Below are 17,329 nucleotides of genomic sequence, written 5' to 3'. Positions count from 1 at the left end.
AATGAGGACTTTTTGGGGACACTGTACAAATTAAATAAGGTAATGAATTAAAAGGGCCTTGTATGATGATTTGTAGTAGATGTTTAATAAGTATTGGTTTTAGGCTGGGCACAGTGGCTTATGCCTGTAATCCCAGCACTTTGGCTGAGGCAGGTGGATCACTTGAGGTCAGGCGTTCGAGACCAGCCTGGCCAACCCGGTGAAACCCTGTCTCTACTAAAAATACAAAAATTTGCCAGGCGTGGTGACACGTGCCTGTAGTCCCAGCTACTTGATAGGCTGAGAAAGAAGAATTGCTTGAACCCAGGAAGCGGAGGTGGCAGCAAGCCGAGATTGCGCCACTGTACTTCAGGTGACAAACTGAGACTTCTTCTCAAGAAAAAAAAAAGTATTGGTTTTAAAATTATTATTAATACTATAGCACTTATTTCAAGACAAAATTATTTGATAACTTCTTGGGAGTACAGGACAACAGAAGCCCCGGAACAGGGTTCAGATGCTTTGTTAGAGCTGCTTTAATGCTGAGAGATCCCATCATCCTAGGACCTAAGTCATTTTTGAACTAATCTTTGAAAGAGAAATGAATAGTGCATTTATATCCACAATAATTGCAAGGGAAAGTCATCTTATTTTCTACTGTGTTTTCAAGTAAAGATGGATAGAATCTGAACTTCAAAAAAATGTCATCTTGTCAACTGGAAACAATGTTTCCAGTTCTTAGTGCAGCCCCCTCACTGGGATAGTGGAACGGTTTCCTGCGGCTTGGCAGGGGCTCACAGATGCTTCCAGCTGTTTCCCCCGGGCATCATTTCAGAGAGTAGCAGAACTGGAGGCCATTCATCACCATGATCATCCAATGAGAGACACAATTAGATAAAAGTTGACTTTGCCTACTAGGTGGTGTCAGCATTGAAGAAACAAATGGGTAAAGCTAGGTTCAGAATCCCCTGTCCTGTGTCTGTGTCGCCAAAGGAGGTGTTAAGGTTCCTCCAAGAGGCTGCTGCTGCTTCGCCCTTCTGAGGTGGAGAAGAGCCAGACCAGGCTGAGGGCTCCTGGCCCTGCCCTGGCGTGACCCCCGGCCTGCCTGAGCCTGGTTTATATCACAGAAACAGCCCTTTGCTAGCCTCTGATTTTATGCTAGTTGCCCTGCAACCCATTCTTCAGACAGCAGAAGACGGTAATATCCTAACTCCTTACCTCGTCCTTGGACCAGTAGTATCCTAACTCCTCCAGTCCTGGGGCTTGGATGACCTGGACTTCCACTCCCAATCTGTTTTGTTTGTTTGTTTGTTTAGACAGAGCCTTTGTTTTCTGAGACGGAGTCTCGCTCTTGTCACCCACGCTAGAGTGCAGTGGCACGATCTCAGCTCACTGCAACCTCCGCCTCCCGGGTTCAAGCAATTTTCCTGCCTCAGCCTCCCGAGTAGCTGGGGTTACAGGTGTGCACCACCACACTGGGCTAATTTTCGTATTTTTAGTAGAGATGGGGTTTCACCACGTTAGCCCGGCTGGTCTTGAACTCCTGATCTCAAGTGATCCACCCACCTCGGCCTCTCAAAATGGTGGGCTTACAAGTGTGAGCCACTGCACCCAGCCAGGACAATCTGTTTCAACAGGCCCCGGGGCAAGTCTCCCCACTACAGTGTGAGAACCCTGGAAAGTCATCATCCTCTGGATTTCAGGGTGATGGGTCCAAAAACTCACCTCTACTTTTTCCAAAGATTGGAGAGACTAAAACAGGATCTGGGGGCCAGAAGTTCTCTAGCATATGACCATATTCTGTTTAAAATCCACGATTGCTGTCACTCACTCAAGGCCAGGCAGCTAGACAGAGGCAGAGCAGGCTAAGACCAGGGGCTTCTAGATCTTCCTGAAACCCCCACGGCTCCTTCTACTGCACCTTCAGGGCTCCACCCCATCCCCTGGCAATAGTACCTTTCAGACGAGTCCTGCAGAGTTGGGGGAGGGAGAAAGGATATACAATCCACTAAGTGGTGTGATTCAGCACCAAAGCACTTTGCAGGGGTTTCAGTCTGTTTTCACTGAGCATCTCCGCTGATCTAGGAGTTGCTAGTGCAGCCAGCAAGGCAGGCACGGCCCTTCTCTTTAGAAGCTTATATTCCGGTAGAGAAAACAGATCATACAAATGTGAACAGGGCATTTCAGAAGGTGACCGGTGCTGTAGAGGTAACAAAGTAAGGTGATAGGGACATGATGCTTTCTTGAAACCACGTGGTCAGGGAAAGCCTCTAAAGGTGATATGCAAGCGGAGACCTGAACTAAGGGAAGGAACGTCATGTGGCAGAGGCCCTCAAGTTCAAAGCTACTGAAGTGAGAGGGAACAGAGCATCCTAGGAGCACAAAGAAGTTCATCAGGGTTGGGGGAATGAGGACATGGGGACTGCAATTAATATCTGTGAAATAAGTCTAACAAGCTTTTTATGCCTTTTCCTTGTTATACATTTCACTTATCTGGTTAAACCTGACATTATGGCAATTTCTAATCTTCCCAGTATTTACATTCTTATGTTGACATATTAAAAATGGAATGAGAACGGGCTTATTGAAAATAATTGCAGTTTCAAAATAAACCATCCACTTTGAAGGTTATTCACGCTGCAAGAGCTTATTCATTCTGTAGTTCCTGAGCTAATACCTTTAAAAAAGAGGCCAAATGGGCCCTCAAGACCTCCCTTGGTTTCCTTATAAGCCAAAAACAAGAAACAAACAAACAAAAAACAAAACATATAAAAGCAAAATATATTGTACTGATACCTACACCTTGTCATTAAATATCAAAAAAACCTCAAATACAACTTTACTACACTATGTATAACTGTGCCTTTTGCCAACTTGCTGATACATTTACTCTCTTTTTTTAATAAAATTTAGAACAGCAATGCCTTGTTTGCTCAGCACTGCTAAGCATTAGTTCTTCCCTATAAGCAAACTTTTCAGATAACTCAAGCTCCCTGAGAATGCCATTTTTTCCTGAACAACTTCCCCTCTCAATTGTACACACCTTAATTTGTAACAAACAAACACAAATCCTTAATTGTATGTAATAAACACAATCTAAATCAGCCTACATCTCAGGCTCTTACTGCACACCACACATCACACTGACCTGTAACACAGTTTATCAGCAATCACAGGCACGGCATCATTGACCTCAGGTATTTTTATTGCTCTCTTAACTCCTTTTGCTTCTACTTCTCCTTGCTGTTAAGCTGTACTTAAAATTTACTCTTTTACTATACACACTTTCCTGAGATAAAGGGCAAGAAATGTCTATTTGATAGAGTATATGGACAAATAGAACTTTGCCATTTATGAGCAAGTTTAATGTTTAGTTCAAGCAGCCAAGGGTGCTGGGAGTCTGACCTCTGAAAAAGTGGGGTGGAGTAATCTTTATCTTTTTCCATATAAATAATAAATAATGGGTATCCAGAGAGAGAATTTTCAGAAGAATGTGTTTTAGCAAGATAGGTCTAACTCCTTCCTCCTTTTATGTAAAGATCTCTAAACAGTCCCTCTCAGATTTCCTAATGTACTAACGTGGGGCTAAACTTCATGAACAGAACCTCCAGGTTCAGTGGCTTAGAAACAATGGTATCTCAAAAGTTTCTCTCTTATGTATAGTCAAGCGGAATTTTCCAAGCTGACCAGCAACTCTGCTCCACAGCGGCATTCAGGGATCCAGGTTCCTTCTCTCTCAAGGCTCTGCCATGATGGGCACCTACTGGGACAAGGTCACTACCTTCTCTGGGTTCCACCTGTGGGAAGGGGACAGAGGAGGTGAGGGGGACTCACCCACGGTCTTAAGGGTCCTGGCCCAATAACGGCATACACCCTTCAATTTACATCCCCTGGGGAGAATGAGTCAGCTGGCCAACAGGTAACGGCAAGAGGGGCTGAAAAATGCAGTCCCCAGCAAGTAGCATGTGCCCAGCTACAACTCTACACAATGGAACAGGAGAGCGGATTTTGCTGGGTAACTAGCAGTCTTCAGGAGGAAAGTATTTTCTTATTTCTATTTTATAGAAGCACTGTAAAATTGCTATACAATTATCTTATTTCAAGTCAATCCAATAAGAAAAAAATCAGACTTACATAAACATTTTAAAGAACTATATTTTAGAGCTGAAATAAGCCTGAGAAATCATTTGGTCAGTGAACACCCTGTGACCAGCAGACATTATTTCATTGACTTGTTCCTATCAGTCTTCCACAGAAGAACAGGGACTTACCTTGTTCACTGCTGATCCCACCACTTAGAACAGTTTCTGACACATAGGAAGTGATTAACAAATCTTTGTTGATAAAAAATAGTTGAAATGAGAATATATAACAATGTAGAGATATTATTTTGTAAATTTATCTCCTCCTCTGCTGAGTTACCAGGAGTGGCAGGATATATTTTGATGGCCCAATTATAGCAAGTTTCTTTCACTTTATTTAAAATGAATATAAAGTCTAAATACTGGCCAAAGTCCACAAGAAAATCTGGACAAGTGTATCAATGACACTTGGTCTTTACACTTATTCTAAAGAAAAACCTAGTAAGGGTCTGGCCTAGGCTGATTTTTTTAAAACCAAAGTACTGTCTTGAACTTGACTCCCAGATGTGAAAAATATTTTGTGTGACATTCAAACCACTTGTAAAATGTAAATACCTTCATTTGCTGAGAAATATTAAACGGTCTATAATCAAGGCCCAGCCTATTTTTTCCAAAGACAAAATTAAACATTTTGCCACCATTAAGACCAAAACAATAATTCAAATTAAGATAGCTCTACCACTTGTGAATTACAAATAAATTCTTATTATACAGTGGGAAATTCACTCTTCCAAATACAATAGTAAATATTAAAAGAAATTCAGTGACCTTTTTAAAAAAGATTACAAAATTGAATTTATTGAGTTTCACACAAGATGCACTTATAAAATTAGTATTGAATGCCATTATGACAGAAGAAATGAACATAATCCCGAACTCCCAACAGCATCTGCAAAGGAATGGAAATCTTCTGAAAATGACAGCACAGTAACAGAAAAATTCAAGCGGAACTGAAGATCTATCTAAACCATGTTCCTGCTCTGAAATCAGGGTTGTGTTTGGCAAAGCTTTCCCCAAACTATTCCATTCACCGTGGCATTGTTCCTTTTGTTGGTAAAGGGAGATGGAAAAAAAATAATAATTCTAAAATGGGGCTCCACTAAAACACACACAAAGCAATTAAAAGCTTTTTCATTTTTAACTTAAAATACTTCCTGGTTTCACAAAGGCATGTCCATACACTTTCCTCAACATTAATCTTCAGATTTCTTTAGTTAATACAAAACATTAAAATTCACTTACTTTTTTTGTATTTCAAATGAACAGGTCGGAATATTAAAGCTTGCTTTATATGTCATCCAAGAAACGGAAAAAAATCACCTAAAAATTGCCTTCTGCATATATACATGCCTGAAACATTTGCATGAGAGCTAAACTTCAAAATCAAAACATCAAAGGAAATAACAGTTAACAGGACCACCTTCTGGACAGTTCTTAAACCAGAAGTTGTAGAAGTTTTACAGAAATACAAACGGGTTTATCAAGATAAAATGGGGTGGGAAATAACTTGACCTATGATGTAGGCCACAAACTAGTAATTAAGTGGAAACAGAATCTTATCTCAAACAAAACCAAAAGCACTTTTTGGTTGCTGTTCCCAACAGCCATACACAGATGCCTCCCCACACTGACAGCCACCCATACGCCTCGAACACCCATTTACTTTCACACAAAATCCTCTCCAGACCGGGGCCTGCCCCACCCCCAGCACAGGCCCACCCTGACAGTCACATCCCCACAGACACACACCCACAGAACACACACCCTGCCCCAGCACAGGCACACCCTGACCGTCACATCCCCACAGACACACACCCATAGAACACACACCCTGCCCTAGCACAGGCACACCCGCTGTCCACCTAAACAGAAGGACTGATGCATTTGATAAGCCCAAGCAAGATGCTGCTGCCTAACACACTTGGAGCATTTACTTACAGTTAAAATTGACAGTTTTGAATTTTGTACACTGACAATTTTTCAGCCTGTTCAACACCAAATCCTTTTAGCTGTAATAATTTATGAAGCAATTAGTTTTAAAGCACAACCAGTGAAGTATACCTTAAAGTTAACACTGCTCTGCTTCCTTGGTGTAAAAAGTGCCCTTTTGTAAGGGCATTTATATTTTATCCACCACAATTAAATGACATACAGCTCACATTTTGCTTTAAAGAGTAAACTGAAAAATTATGAAGGGTTTTTCCCAGTAATGCATAGCCTTCATTAATTTTTAAAATAAATAAACTGGTTTAGCGTTTTTTGTTTTTGTTTACCCTACAAAATGCTACTATTCATTATGTTTTATTTAAGGTAGCCTTTTATTCTGATTAATCAAGATACATCTTTAAGGGTTATTCTGGTGGTAAGAACATTTATGTTGACTTATGTTTAATTTTTTTTAATGCTTTGGCAGATGTAGTAACATTTGAAAACTGTTTGTGAAAATAGTATGAGACTGGTAAGGTAACGTCATGGTAAAAGCTTCACAGTTTTCCAGGTATTTCCTTACACTGAAGAGGCCTTGAGGCAAATTCAACATTCTGGAAGCCCAGATTGACAAAGCAAAACAGATTTTGATGTTGCCTTGGTTGGGTCCTGGAAGTGACGCTGCTGCTTGGCCAGGCAGGAGGAAGTTTTATAATCCATCAAGCTTCCCAGAGAGTCAAGGCCGAGGTCGCTCCTGTCTTGTGATCTGACCCTCAGCCAGGCCACATTACTGGAAGAAAGATACTAAGATCTGCTTGCCAATAATAATTTAAGTTTTTAAATAAATATTTAAGTGCCATGTTTAGCATCTGTCTGTCCTGGCAACACAGCATTTGCTGCCCCAGGACCCAGCTTCGTCAGCACATGGAGCCACAGATTCAGTCAATTCGGTTTCCGCAAATTGTGAACCTGTCTATCTCTAACAAATCTTTCTTTGAGGATCTGTGTTTTAATTCAGAATTGTCCTGCGTTATGTCCTTCTCGTCACCATCTGGAGTTGTCAAAAACTGATCAGAGTTGCTTGTCACAAGTAATGGTATGATATTTTCCTTTTGATGAACAGGCTGATTGGTGACAGAGGCAGACAGGTTTTCTTCTGTGGAAAGGCCTGTGATAAAATAGGTCCATTAAATTAGAGAAAGATTTTCCCCAATGTGCAATAAATAAAAACTTACCAATATAGTGGTGCTGAAAAAAGTGCCCATCATCCATGCTTTTAGATAAAGCAAATGATAACTAAATAGCATGTTGTATAAGCAGCCATCATAAAATAAAACTTAGAGGCCAATCATCTGTTTGTTCAATTTTATGGAAGGGTATATTACGTTGCTTGTATCACACAAACAATGCCATCACCCAACTGTAGAAAGATCATAACTCCTACAATACGGCTCCTCTCTATATAATCAAGACCTAACATGACTGTTGCCAGTCCTGAAAAATTAACATTTGCTCCAATACAGAACATCAGGGAGTGGGCCAAGAAGACTTTACTACATTCTACCTGTCATCTGCAGTCACTTCAGCTACAGTTGGTTTAGCATCATCATCTCTGGGAAGTACAAACCAGAGGTAAAAACAAACAAATAAACAAAACCCCCAGTGTTTATTTTAGGCCACAGAGATTCTGAAGCCTGGCTTTGGGGACAGCTGGGCTGGGGCCCGGAGCGACTCATCTGAATCATACATTCAATCCACGTAAGAACAGCTTCTTTGAGGCAAAAAAGACATACCATCAGCTGTACACATTTAAAATGTATAATCTGATGAGTTCTGACATGTGCATACACCTGGTCACACCACTGCCATGATGGAGGTAATGACACATCCAGCTCTCTTGCACTAATTCCTCTCTCCTGCCCTCACCCCCAGGACTGCTGTCTTTTGTCTCCTTACAACGTGATGAATCTCATGCAGCCTTGAGAGACGGCCCCCTCCCGCTCTTCAGCTTGACTTCAACACCCTCCTGAATGGTCTCTAGTCTGTGTGTTCTCCTGACCTCCAAGACATTCTGTGCAAACACTCAGACCCTCGTCCTAAATGTACTTCTCATAACATGACCCCTGAGTCAATGGCCCTGCCCTGTAGTACGTGCTTAAAGCTTTTATCCCCATTAGACTGGATCCTCCTTGAAAGCAAGACTGATGCTTACTAACTTCTTTTTATATTTTTTGTGGAGATGTGACTCACTAGGTTGCCCAGGCTGGTCTCGAACTCCTGGGCTCAAGCACTGCTTCTGCCTTAGCCTCCCAAAGTGCTGGGATTATTAAAGGCGTGTGCCACCATGCCTGGCCTAACTTCTTAACTAATATGCATAACAAGAGAACACATACAGGCCTCACTATGAATTACCTAGTTGGCTGAAAAAAATACAATCCTTATTACTAACAGTGTTCTTATAATGAAAACAATTATTTCTCAGTGATTATACACATTGTTATTTTACTTTATTTTTGCTTCCTGTTAAGTACACATGATGAGCACAGCCCCACTTTCAGGTAGCACTCCAGTCCAGCCCAAATCTCCTCTCCTCCCTCTTTCTGAAGCACACTCCACACTTGCCATATTGAGCTGCTAGTTCTCCAGATGCTTTTCCAGGCCTCCATGATCTAACTCATGCTGGCCCTTCTGGAATGCCCTTTCCAGCAGCCTGCCCTAGGCCAGTTTCATCCTTCAAGCTTTTAGTTTAGAAGAACCCTCTCCTGTCCCTCCAAACTCTCTGCTCACCTATTTGGACCCCTGTAATTACATGAGGCCTTGAAGGACATCCTTTATTTATCTTTCTATCTTCAGCATCTCCTCTAATACCTGGCACACAGTTGTTCCACACATTTAAAAATACATCATTTAAACTAAAAGTCATATGAACAAACACCTTTGTGAACAGGGAACTGCCACCTAACAACAAAAATTAAGTCAGTGTCCCAGTTCTTCCTCCAAATCTTCCAGCCAATCTTGAAACCTTGGAATCATCCTGAACTCTCTTATTCTTCTCACACTGCGTAACTTCCTCATCAGCAAATACTTCACACAAACCTCCCAGGTCTATCCAGAACCTGGCCAGGTCTCCCTGCTCACACTGCCTACCCTGCTCCTGGCCAGGTAGCTGCCTCTCTGGTCCCACCCCTCTGGAGTTTATTTTCCACAAAGCTTGAGAATGATCCTTTTAAAATGTCAGCTGCACCATGCCACTGCTCCGCTCAAAGCCCCACAACAGCCCCCTTCCACCTGGAGTCAAAGCCAAGGTCCTCGTAACAGCCTGCAGCCCTCCATGGCCCCCAAAACCCCCTCTCCAGTCCTTTTCCCTGGGAATGGGCCACTGCAGCCACCTTGCTTTTAATGTCCTTTGATGCACCAAGCCTCTTCCTGCTGGGCCTCTGACTGGGAGCTGCTCCTGGAAGACTGGATGTGCCGTCCTCAGGCTCCAGGACTCTGTGCAGTGCCATCTCCTCACACTTGGGGGAGCATCCAACTCCCTGTTGTACTTCCCTTTCCCCATCCTGCTTTTGTTTTCTCCGCAGTTCCCCGTCACTTGACATAGTGCATATTTATTTCTCTCTACCCCTCTTCCCGACAATCTAGAACAAGCTCCACGGGAGCAGAGAATTGCCTTTCCACCCCACTGCTGTATCCACTGGAGCTGACGTGTCACAGGTGCTCAATACTGAACAGCGAATGAGTAAATGCAAAACTCAGAACACTGGGCCAGGTATATATGCGATGGGATCTAAAACACAACCATTAAAAGACCAAAGAACCTAGGCAAAGTGAAACCAATCTTTAAAGCGTTGCTTAACATTGATCGAACTGTGATTTAACTATTTGAAAATGATCCAGGGAAGTGAAGAAAGGGACCAAACCTACCTTGAGAGGGTTTACATTTGTTCTGTGATTTACTGGACGGCTTGCCTGGAGTGCAGGCTGGGGGAGGATTCGACAGCTTCTCTTCCATTTTGGCTTCTTTCACATACTGGCACGATTTCCCCAACAGCACAATGCTATTAAGTACTTTCAGGGATATCAACCTAAAAACAGAAACAAAACAAACCATATCCGTTGGAATTCATCTAAATCCCTGTGAATGCTCATGGCTAAGGAGAAGGCAGGGGGCATGGGATAGGGACAGGTCAAGGATTTCGAGGAATTTACACAAATCTTGAGTTTTCTGAGGCTTCTTTGCCACAAAAAAAAGCTTCGGAATTCCTTAGTGTTCTTCTTTTTTTTTTTTGAGACAAGAGTCTCACTCTGTCACCCAGGCTGGAGTGCAGTGGCGCAATCTCGGCTCACTGCAACCTCCGCCTCCCGGGTTCAAGCAATTCTTGGCCTCACCTTCCCGAGTAGCTGGGATTACAGGCATCCACCACCACACCCGGCTATTTTTGTATTTTTAGTAGAGACGGGGTTTCACCATGTTGGCCAGGGTGGTCTCGAACTCCTGACCTTGTGATCCACCTGCCTCAGCCTCCCAAAGTGCTGGGATTACAGATGTGAGCACCACGTCTGGCCTCCTTAGTTCTCTTATAAGAAATTATACGACTTAGAAATTTTTCCTGGTATTAAACATTTTCACATTTATTCTTTTATTATACAACAAATACATTTAGCACATGCAGATGAACAAAAAAATAATAATAAAATTACACGATTCCACACCCTTATGATAATCACTGTGACATTTAGTATGTTATCTTTCAGTTGCTTTCTCTGAGTACGCCTCCATTTGTACTTTCTTGCTGTATAGAAACAGGGTCTATTTTACAAGGCAGTAGGCGAGGGGAGTCAGGAGACAGAGCATGGACTCTGGGGTGAAGTGTGTTGGTGTGGAGTCCTGAGTCCACTGCTTAGAACCTGTGTGCACCTGGGCAAGCTACTCAACCAGCTAATCTGGAAAGGAGAGCACTCAGGTAAGGTGCTCAGAGCAGTGCCTGGCACACAGAAATGGCAAGCAATTTTGTTACTCTTGTTGTTATTTATATAACAATGTATCATGAATATTTTTCCATATCAGTTAATGTTCCTCAGTGACATTATTTTAAATGGCCTTATAACATCACTGTATGGGTTATCAAATAACCAAGCCCCAAACAACTCTTATTTCTGGATATTTAGATTATTTTCAATATTTTGCTTCTACTAAAAAGTTTCTGATTAAGAAAACATGTTAAATCTGTATTTCCTTAGGATACCTAGATACTTATGACTACAGAAATAAAATTTCTGGGTCAAAGAATATGAATATTTTAAGGCATTCAATATAAATCTGGAAAAAATTATGGGAAGAAAAAAGTCTCACATTAACTTCAATGCCAGTTTTACAGCCAGTGAAGAAGCTGGTTTTCTTTTTTTTTTTCAAGAGACAGTCTTGCATTGTCACCCAGGCTGTGGTGCAGTGGCATGATCATGGCTCACTGCAGCCTTGAACTCCTGGGCTTAAGCAATCTCCCACCTCAGCCTCCTGTACAGCTGGGACCACAGGCATATGCCACCACGCCCAGCTAATTTTCTTTTTTGTAGATCTGGGGTCTTGCTATGTTGCCCAGGTTGGTCTCAAACTCTTGGGCTCAAGCAATCCTCCCACCCCAGCCTCCCAAAGTGCTGGGGCTACAGGCATGAGCCACCATGCCATTTTCTGCTCAGCTCCTTTCGTGGTCTCCCCTTCCCGGGCCCTCTGCCCCCATGACTGCCCATGGACTACTGTAGCTGCCTGGCGCCTGCTATTCCTCCACCAGGCCTGTGTCCCTGTGCCCTTCTGCTAAGCCTATGCTTTTCCCAGGTGGCTGCACAGCTCCTTTCCTTACTGAAACACCAGCTGACCAGAGAGGCCTGCCCTGGCCACCCTCTCTAAGGTGGCTGCGTCTGCCTCTCCCATTCATCTCCTCATACTATTGTGCTTTTCTTCCTAACGATTCCTACCAACTGTCAATAGAGTGACTTGCTTTTCTAGTTGTTGTCTATTTGTTGTCTGGAATTTCTGTGACACCAAGGCAGGGCACTTGTCTGGCTTCTTTTTGGCCAAGCCCTAGACCAGCCCAGGCCCAGGCCCTGCTGCTGAGCAGCTGCTCCCTGAGGAGCGCTGAGCAGAGCAGTAATGGCAGAGGCTGGCAAGTCCTCCCACTTTAGCTGGCAAGAGTGAGTCTGGAGGGAAAGACGATAAACTGGGTGTAGTGGGGAAAAGCCTCAGCATTTTATGTCAGGAGGCCCAACTGAATTCTGATTTTATTTTTTTAACTGAAGACAGATTCTTGGGTTTGGTGCAGTTAATTGATAAAGAAGGCATGGACAAGGTAGTTTTGAGAAAGTTTCTGAAGGAGAAGAGGATAATTTAGGAATTATCCTGAGATGAGGATTAGAGTAGATGAATAAAGTAGAAAAGTGAGCAGATCTGTCTGGCTGTGCTATCCAGGTGCAGAAGTGAAGCAACATGGGGAGGGAGGCGACACTGGAGGCTGGGGGCACAGGTACCCTGAATTCTAAGTAACTCAAGATTAAAGTACATCCCCCTTGGTGAACTATGCACAGGCAACTGTAACTAAACAAAGGTTTTCAGATGTAGCATATACATGCTTCATTTCGTGATTATTATGTAAAAAATACTAGAATATTAGATTGTCAAACAATTATTCCCACTGAGATTACAGCAATACCACTTGGTAAGCACAGCACAATGTTAAAAACGTTGAGGTGCGGTGTGAGACTCTACATTAGAAAAGGAAGGTCTTAATGTTATTTAATGTCAAAAAACGAAAAGAGTTACCTTAATATAGTAAACTATTTATATACTCATTCAAACAAAAAATAGGCAATGCTGTACAGTGTGATCAGAACCTCACCCTCGTGTGTGAAACACTGAAATGGCTTACATGCAGCTCTGCAGGACACCGGCCTGAGCCAGGCACCGCAGGAGCTGGGAAGCAGGCCCATGACTCAGGATACTTGGTGGAGAGGTGGAAAGTGCAGACAGTAAGTGACTATTCCCATGCTACTTCAACAGAAGCTTCCTGAGCACGTGCCAGGTAGTGTGCTAAGCCCTGGGCAGGAAACAATGTGAAAAACACACTAAAAAAACCATGAAACTGGAACACTAAGCAAATCCACTGCTCAAACTGTGACTGCTATGCTTACCCTCCAACCTTTCTCCTCTGGAGGGTTAAAGTTCGACCCCTCTCAGACCACCCACCCCTCCCTGAGTGAAGCTCCTGACGCACACCACCTAAGCGAGGGTGGAACAGGTTTCCCATTTCATTTTTCAGTAAGTTAACTGAATGCCAGGTCTGGTTACTTTATCATTGTTCACTTCTTGAGAAAAGTAACAATGGCAAAATCATCATTTTATATTGTTATTTTCTTCATACCATTTATTTCTATCTTAGTTAGTTATTAATTTACTGTATGTCTCCCCCAACTAAAATGTAAGATCATGAGACCAACAAACCTGCAGATGGATTCCACTGGTCACAGAAAACCTACGCTTGTGCATTACATTTGGTTTTATGTGATGCCCGCCTACAGTGTGGTGAACAATTCAATGTGGCAAACATACTGGAGGGTCAAAGATGTTTTTAAATATGAAAACATGTCTGCAATGGCAGGCTTTTATTCATCAAAAAAATGTGAGTGAAACCTAAATCTTAAGCAAAAAGGGCTTTAAGATTTTGCTAAAAATTAAAATAAAATCTAAAGTACTATTAATACTACTACCAAATAGCAGTGTAGTTAATCTAACCGAGTCACAAATAAATACACTGGGAGGTATAGCTATTGAAAGGAAGCCCCTGGCATAGATTGGGAGTAGTATGATTGAGATGCTATTAACTTCCATTACATCTTGCATTCATGCTTTACTATATAGCCAAAAACATATTCAAGAATAATCTTACCCAAAATAGAAGAGTATGACACAGGCATAAGACAGGATTCCTTGCACTTTAACTGAGCTTGTTACAACTCTGATGAGCTAGCCAGAAACAAACCAACAAAAACACACAAACAGAACACACAACCACAGAATTATTAGTTAATACTTAAAAAGATTTCTCCATGCTGACTTTAACATTTTAGGCATAAATCTATGGCCTTTGTCTAAAAATCCAAGAAGGCAAATTTGTCGATTTGTATCAAAATCTGCCTGCTTGTGAAACCCATGGTACATTTGGATTGGTTCAAGCAAATCTGGGATGTCTGTGGCTAGTGCAACAGTTTCACTCTTGTGGACTCTCTGAGGTCCGCCCTATACCTAGGTCATGAATGACACATGTACTTATACCTCATAGAGATGCAAAGCAGCTGATTTTTATAAAATATTATTCTGCAAAGTACAAATGATTTCATCTTGCTACATGTGTCCACACCAGAACTAGAATCATTGGGTGGACGTTTCCTTATTCCTGTTCCCCCCTCCCCCAGCCACGCCCCGTCCTTTCTTCTTTGACTCTTTTAAGAACCACCAGTAACTCGCAGGGAACACAGGAAAAATGGAACCTTAAAAGTTTTGTATTTAGAAAAACTAAACACTATTAAAAAATTAATTAAACATTGAAACATTTCTCTCTTTTGGATAGTTATAGTTAAATACCCATTTTCTTACTTCTTTCACAGAAATAAAGGAATAACAGCGTTATCCTTGGAAGTCTGCTGAATAAATCTGGTGAAATCAGTTAAAGGAAAATGTCCACACATTATAAGTGCAGCTGTGCCCATATGTTAAAAGAGAAAGAGAGACTTAGGGAGAAGTGGTCTTATCTAGTAATGTCAAGTTATCAAATGTCTATTAGGGTATCTTAAATAAACATCACAGTACACATTTAAAAAGACATTTACAAATGCTTTTAATAAAAGAACAATTGGGAAGAGGTGTGGCAATGGATTGTCATATGTTCAATAAACTCTATGAGAAAAGTGACAATGGAAGCCCTCAACTGTGTCACTGTCTCTAACAGGGTAATGTCTACTGTATAGGCATTTGTGACTGAAGTTAACACAACTCTAGGATTTTATTCATTAATATGAAAGGCAAACCAATGATCACATTTAAGGCTTAAATACACCCTTATCTAGCATATTATCAGTTAACTTTTACTCAGTCTAATTTCCATGAGACCTTAATACACAATTTTTCTTTTTTCAGATATAAAATCATTTTAGGACCTAACGTAACGCTTAGAAGAAAAAATTGCCATCCTTGTACCTTAATTAAAGAATTAACTAGTCACAGAGGCCTTGGTATATTTCTCAAGGCTCCTGGATGCTTGCCAAAGCTGTGGCACACAACGAAGCTCTGTGAGCAAAGTGCTGTGGAAGGAAGCCCACTAGATCTCTGCCTAACTATACAACCCCCTTTCAGCACACTGGAGGTGTTCCAAAAGTGTTTTGTCAATTATTAATTATTCATAAATATTTTGCTATAACAGCCATAAAAACTCATTTAAAGAATAAAACAAAGACTGAAGAAAAATTTTTAAATACTAAATCAAAAAAGTTCATACTAATTATGAATTTTCTGACAAGTAAGTTACCAGACAAATAAGTCAATTATTAGTTGGCAAAGCAGGATCATATTTAAATCCAATCATTTGACCAATCCTTCCCCCAAAAAAAAAAAAAATCAGGCCATGTAGGTTTATCCCTATACCTGTACGTTTCATATTTCTAGTTGTAGTAAACACATGCAGAAATATTTAATATTCTATTTTATCAATCTCTTAAACCCTTAACAAACAATTTTATTATTTGGAAGCCTCCATTTTTCTGAAATTCTAGTTCCTTTTCCCAAGCAAAAGAAAGCTATATTATTATGTAATAAGCAAGCTATTAATATAATTAAAAATGTTTTAAAAGTTAAACATTTTTAATTATATTAAAAATTAATGTGGTTATCTGTAAAATCACACTGAAATTTAAATAGCATTAAGCCTATTAATCATCTGTCATCTAAAAAAAGTCAAGGAAGCTGGTCTAAAATATAGCTGGTATGATCTTCCCTTTCTTTACACACTTCTTAGTTGATCTGCATGAGACTGCAGCTATAGAAATCTAGATATCCTCTGGCAAAAAAGACAGTTGCGTTTTTTTTGTTTTTTTGTTTTTTTTGAGACAGAGTGTTGCTCTTGTCGCCTGGGCTGGAGAGCAGTGATGCGATCTTGGCTTACTGCAACCTTCCCTCCCAGGTTCAAGTGATTCTCCTGCCTCAGCCTCCGAAGTAGCTGAGATTACAGGCGCCCACTACAGGCACCCACCACCACGCCCAGTTAATTTTTGTATTTTTAGCAGAGATGGGGTTTCACCAAGTTAGCCAGACTGGTCTCAAACTCCTGACCTCAGGTGATCTCCCCGCCTCACCTTCCCAAAGTGCTGGGATTATAGGCATGAGCCACCGTGCCTGGCTGGTTGCATCTGTTTTGATGTTAGAATAGATAATCAAGAAAGAACATAATCAAATACAAGTGCAGCCAGCAAATATTTTTCTTTTTTTCTTTTTTTTTGCCTCAGCCTCCTGAGTAGCTAGCACTACAAGTGCACACCACTAAGCCAGGCTAAACAAATCCTCTTAATTAACATTATTATAGCCTAATGTTGCTAGAAACTATTTGCAAGCCTGTTCTGGGCAATTCATTAAAATATTCCAAGTTGATGACTTGTTGAGGGTTGATTTAGTAAGTTTCAGTAGTATTTTTGAAAAAAATACTATTTCTTGAGTATAAGAGCAGGAATTTTCATTGCAAAAAGTCTGGACAATTTTTTAAAAGTATTAATTACCACTGATAGAGAATATGTCTTCATTTGGGCACACCATAATTTATTTAACCTATTTCGCTTGCTTCTAAAGTTTATTACAAATGTCATTGAAATGCAAAGCTGTGCCCACAAATCACTGTGTGTCTTTTATAACTATTTCCTTAGGATAATTTCTAGAAATGAAATGACTGAATTAAAGCATGATACTGTCACACTGCCTTGTAGAAATACTGGATTAATTTATACTCCCACCAACATGTGTTACAGTGGCCATGTTAATGCCTGTGCTCAGGTATTTCCATTAAAAAATATTTTTACTAAATGAATAAGCAAAACAGAGTGTTCTCATTGTTAGGAAAGCCATTTACATAAAACAGCTTAGCGTCACTTATCTATTGGATGGCTCAACCAATAGATATTTGGATATATAAGCTATTGCTATAATTTAAAACAAAATTTTCTTCCAAGTTATTTACCCTTAATTTTTATAT

The 17,329-nt window shown here is 41.0% G+C and overlaps 1 protein-coding gene across 4 annotated transcripts in view; it reads right to left on the bottom strand.

Moving 5' to 3' along the window:
- Window positions 1-4,890: 4,890 nt before the first annotated feature.
- The window catches only part of TAPT1 (transmembrane anterior posterior transformation 1), a 65,742-nt gene continuing 53,303 nt past the window's right edge, over window positions 4,891-17,329 (bottom strand). For 2 of the 4 annotated variants that reach the window (XM_003898512.3, XM_009206567.4), the window contains 3 exons: window positions 13,985-14,061; window positions 9,972-10,132; window positions 4,891-7,215 (listed from right to left, as the gene is read on the bottom strand). In XM_003898512.3, the coding sequence (XP_003898561.1) occupies window positions 6,986-7,215; window positions 9,972-10,132; window positions 13,985-14,061 (468 nt within the window). In that variant the 3' untranslated portion in view covers window positions 4,891-6,985. The remainder of the gene's footprint in view (window positions 7,216-9,971; window positions 10,133-13,984; window positions 14,062-17,329) is intronic. The other 2 variants (XM_003898511.4, XR_002521959.2) reach the window with 2 other exon arrangements.

This window comes from Papio anubis, chromosome 3 (genome assembly GCF_008728515.1).
Source record: "Papio anubis isolate 15944 chromosome 3, Panubis1.0, whole genome shotgun sequence".
NCBI classification, from domain to species: domain Eukaryota; kingdom Metazoa; phylum Chordata; class Mammalia; order Primates; family Cercopithecidae; genus Papio; species Papio anubis.
Note: the sequence above shows the minus strand (reverse complement) of the source record. Positions and strands in the feature narration are given on the sequence as shown.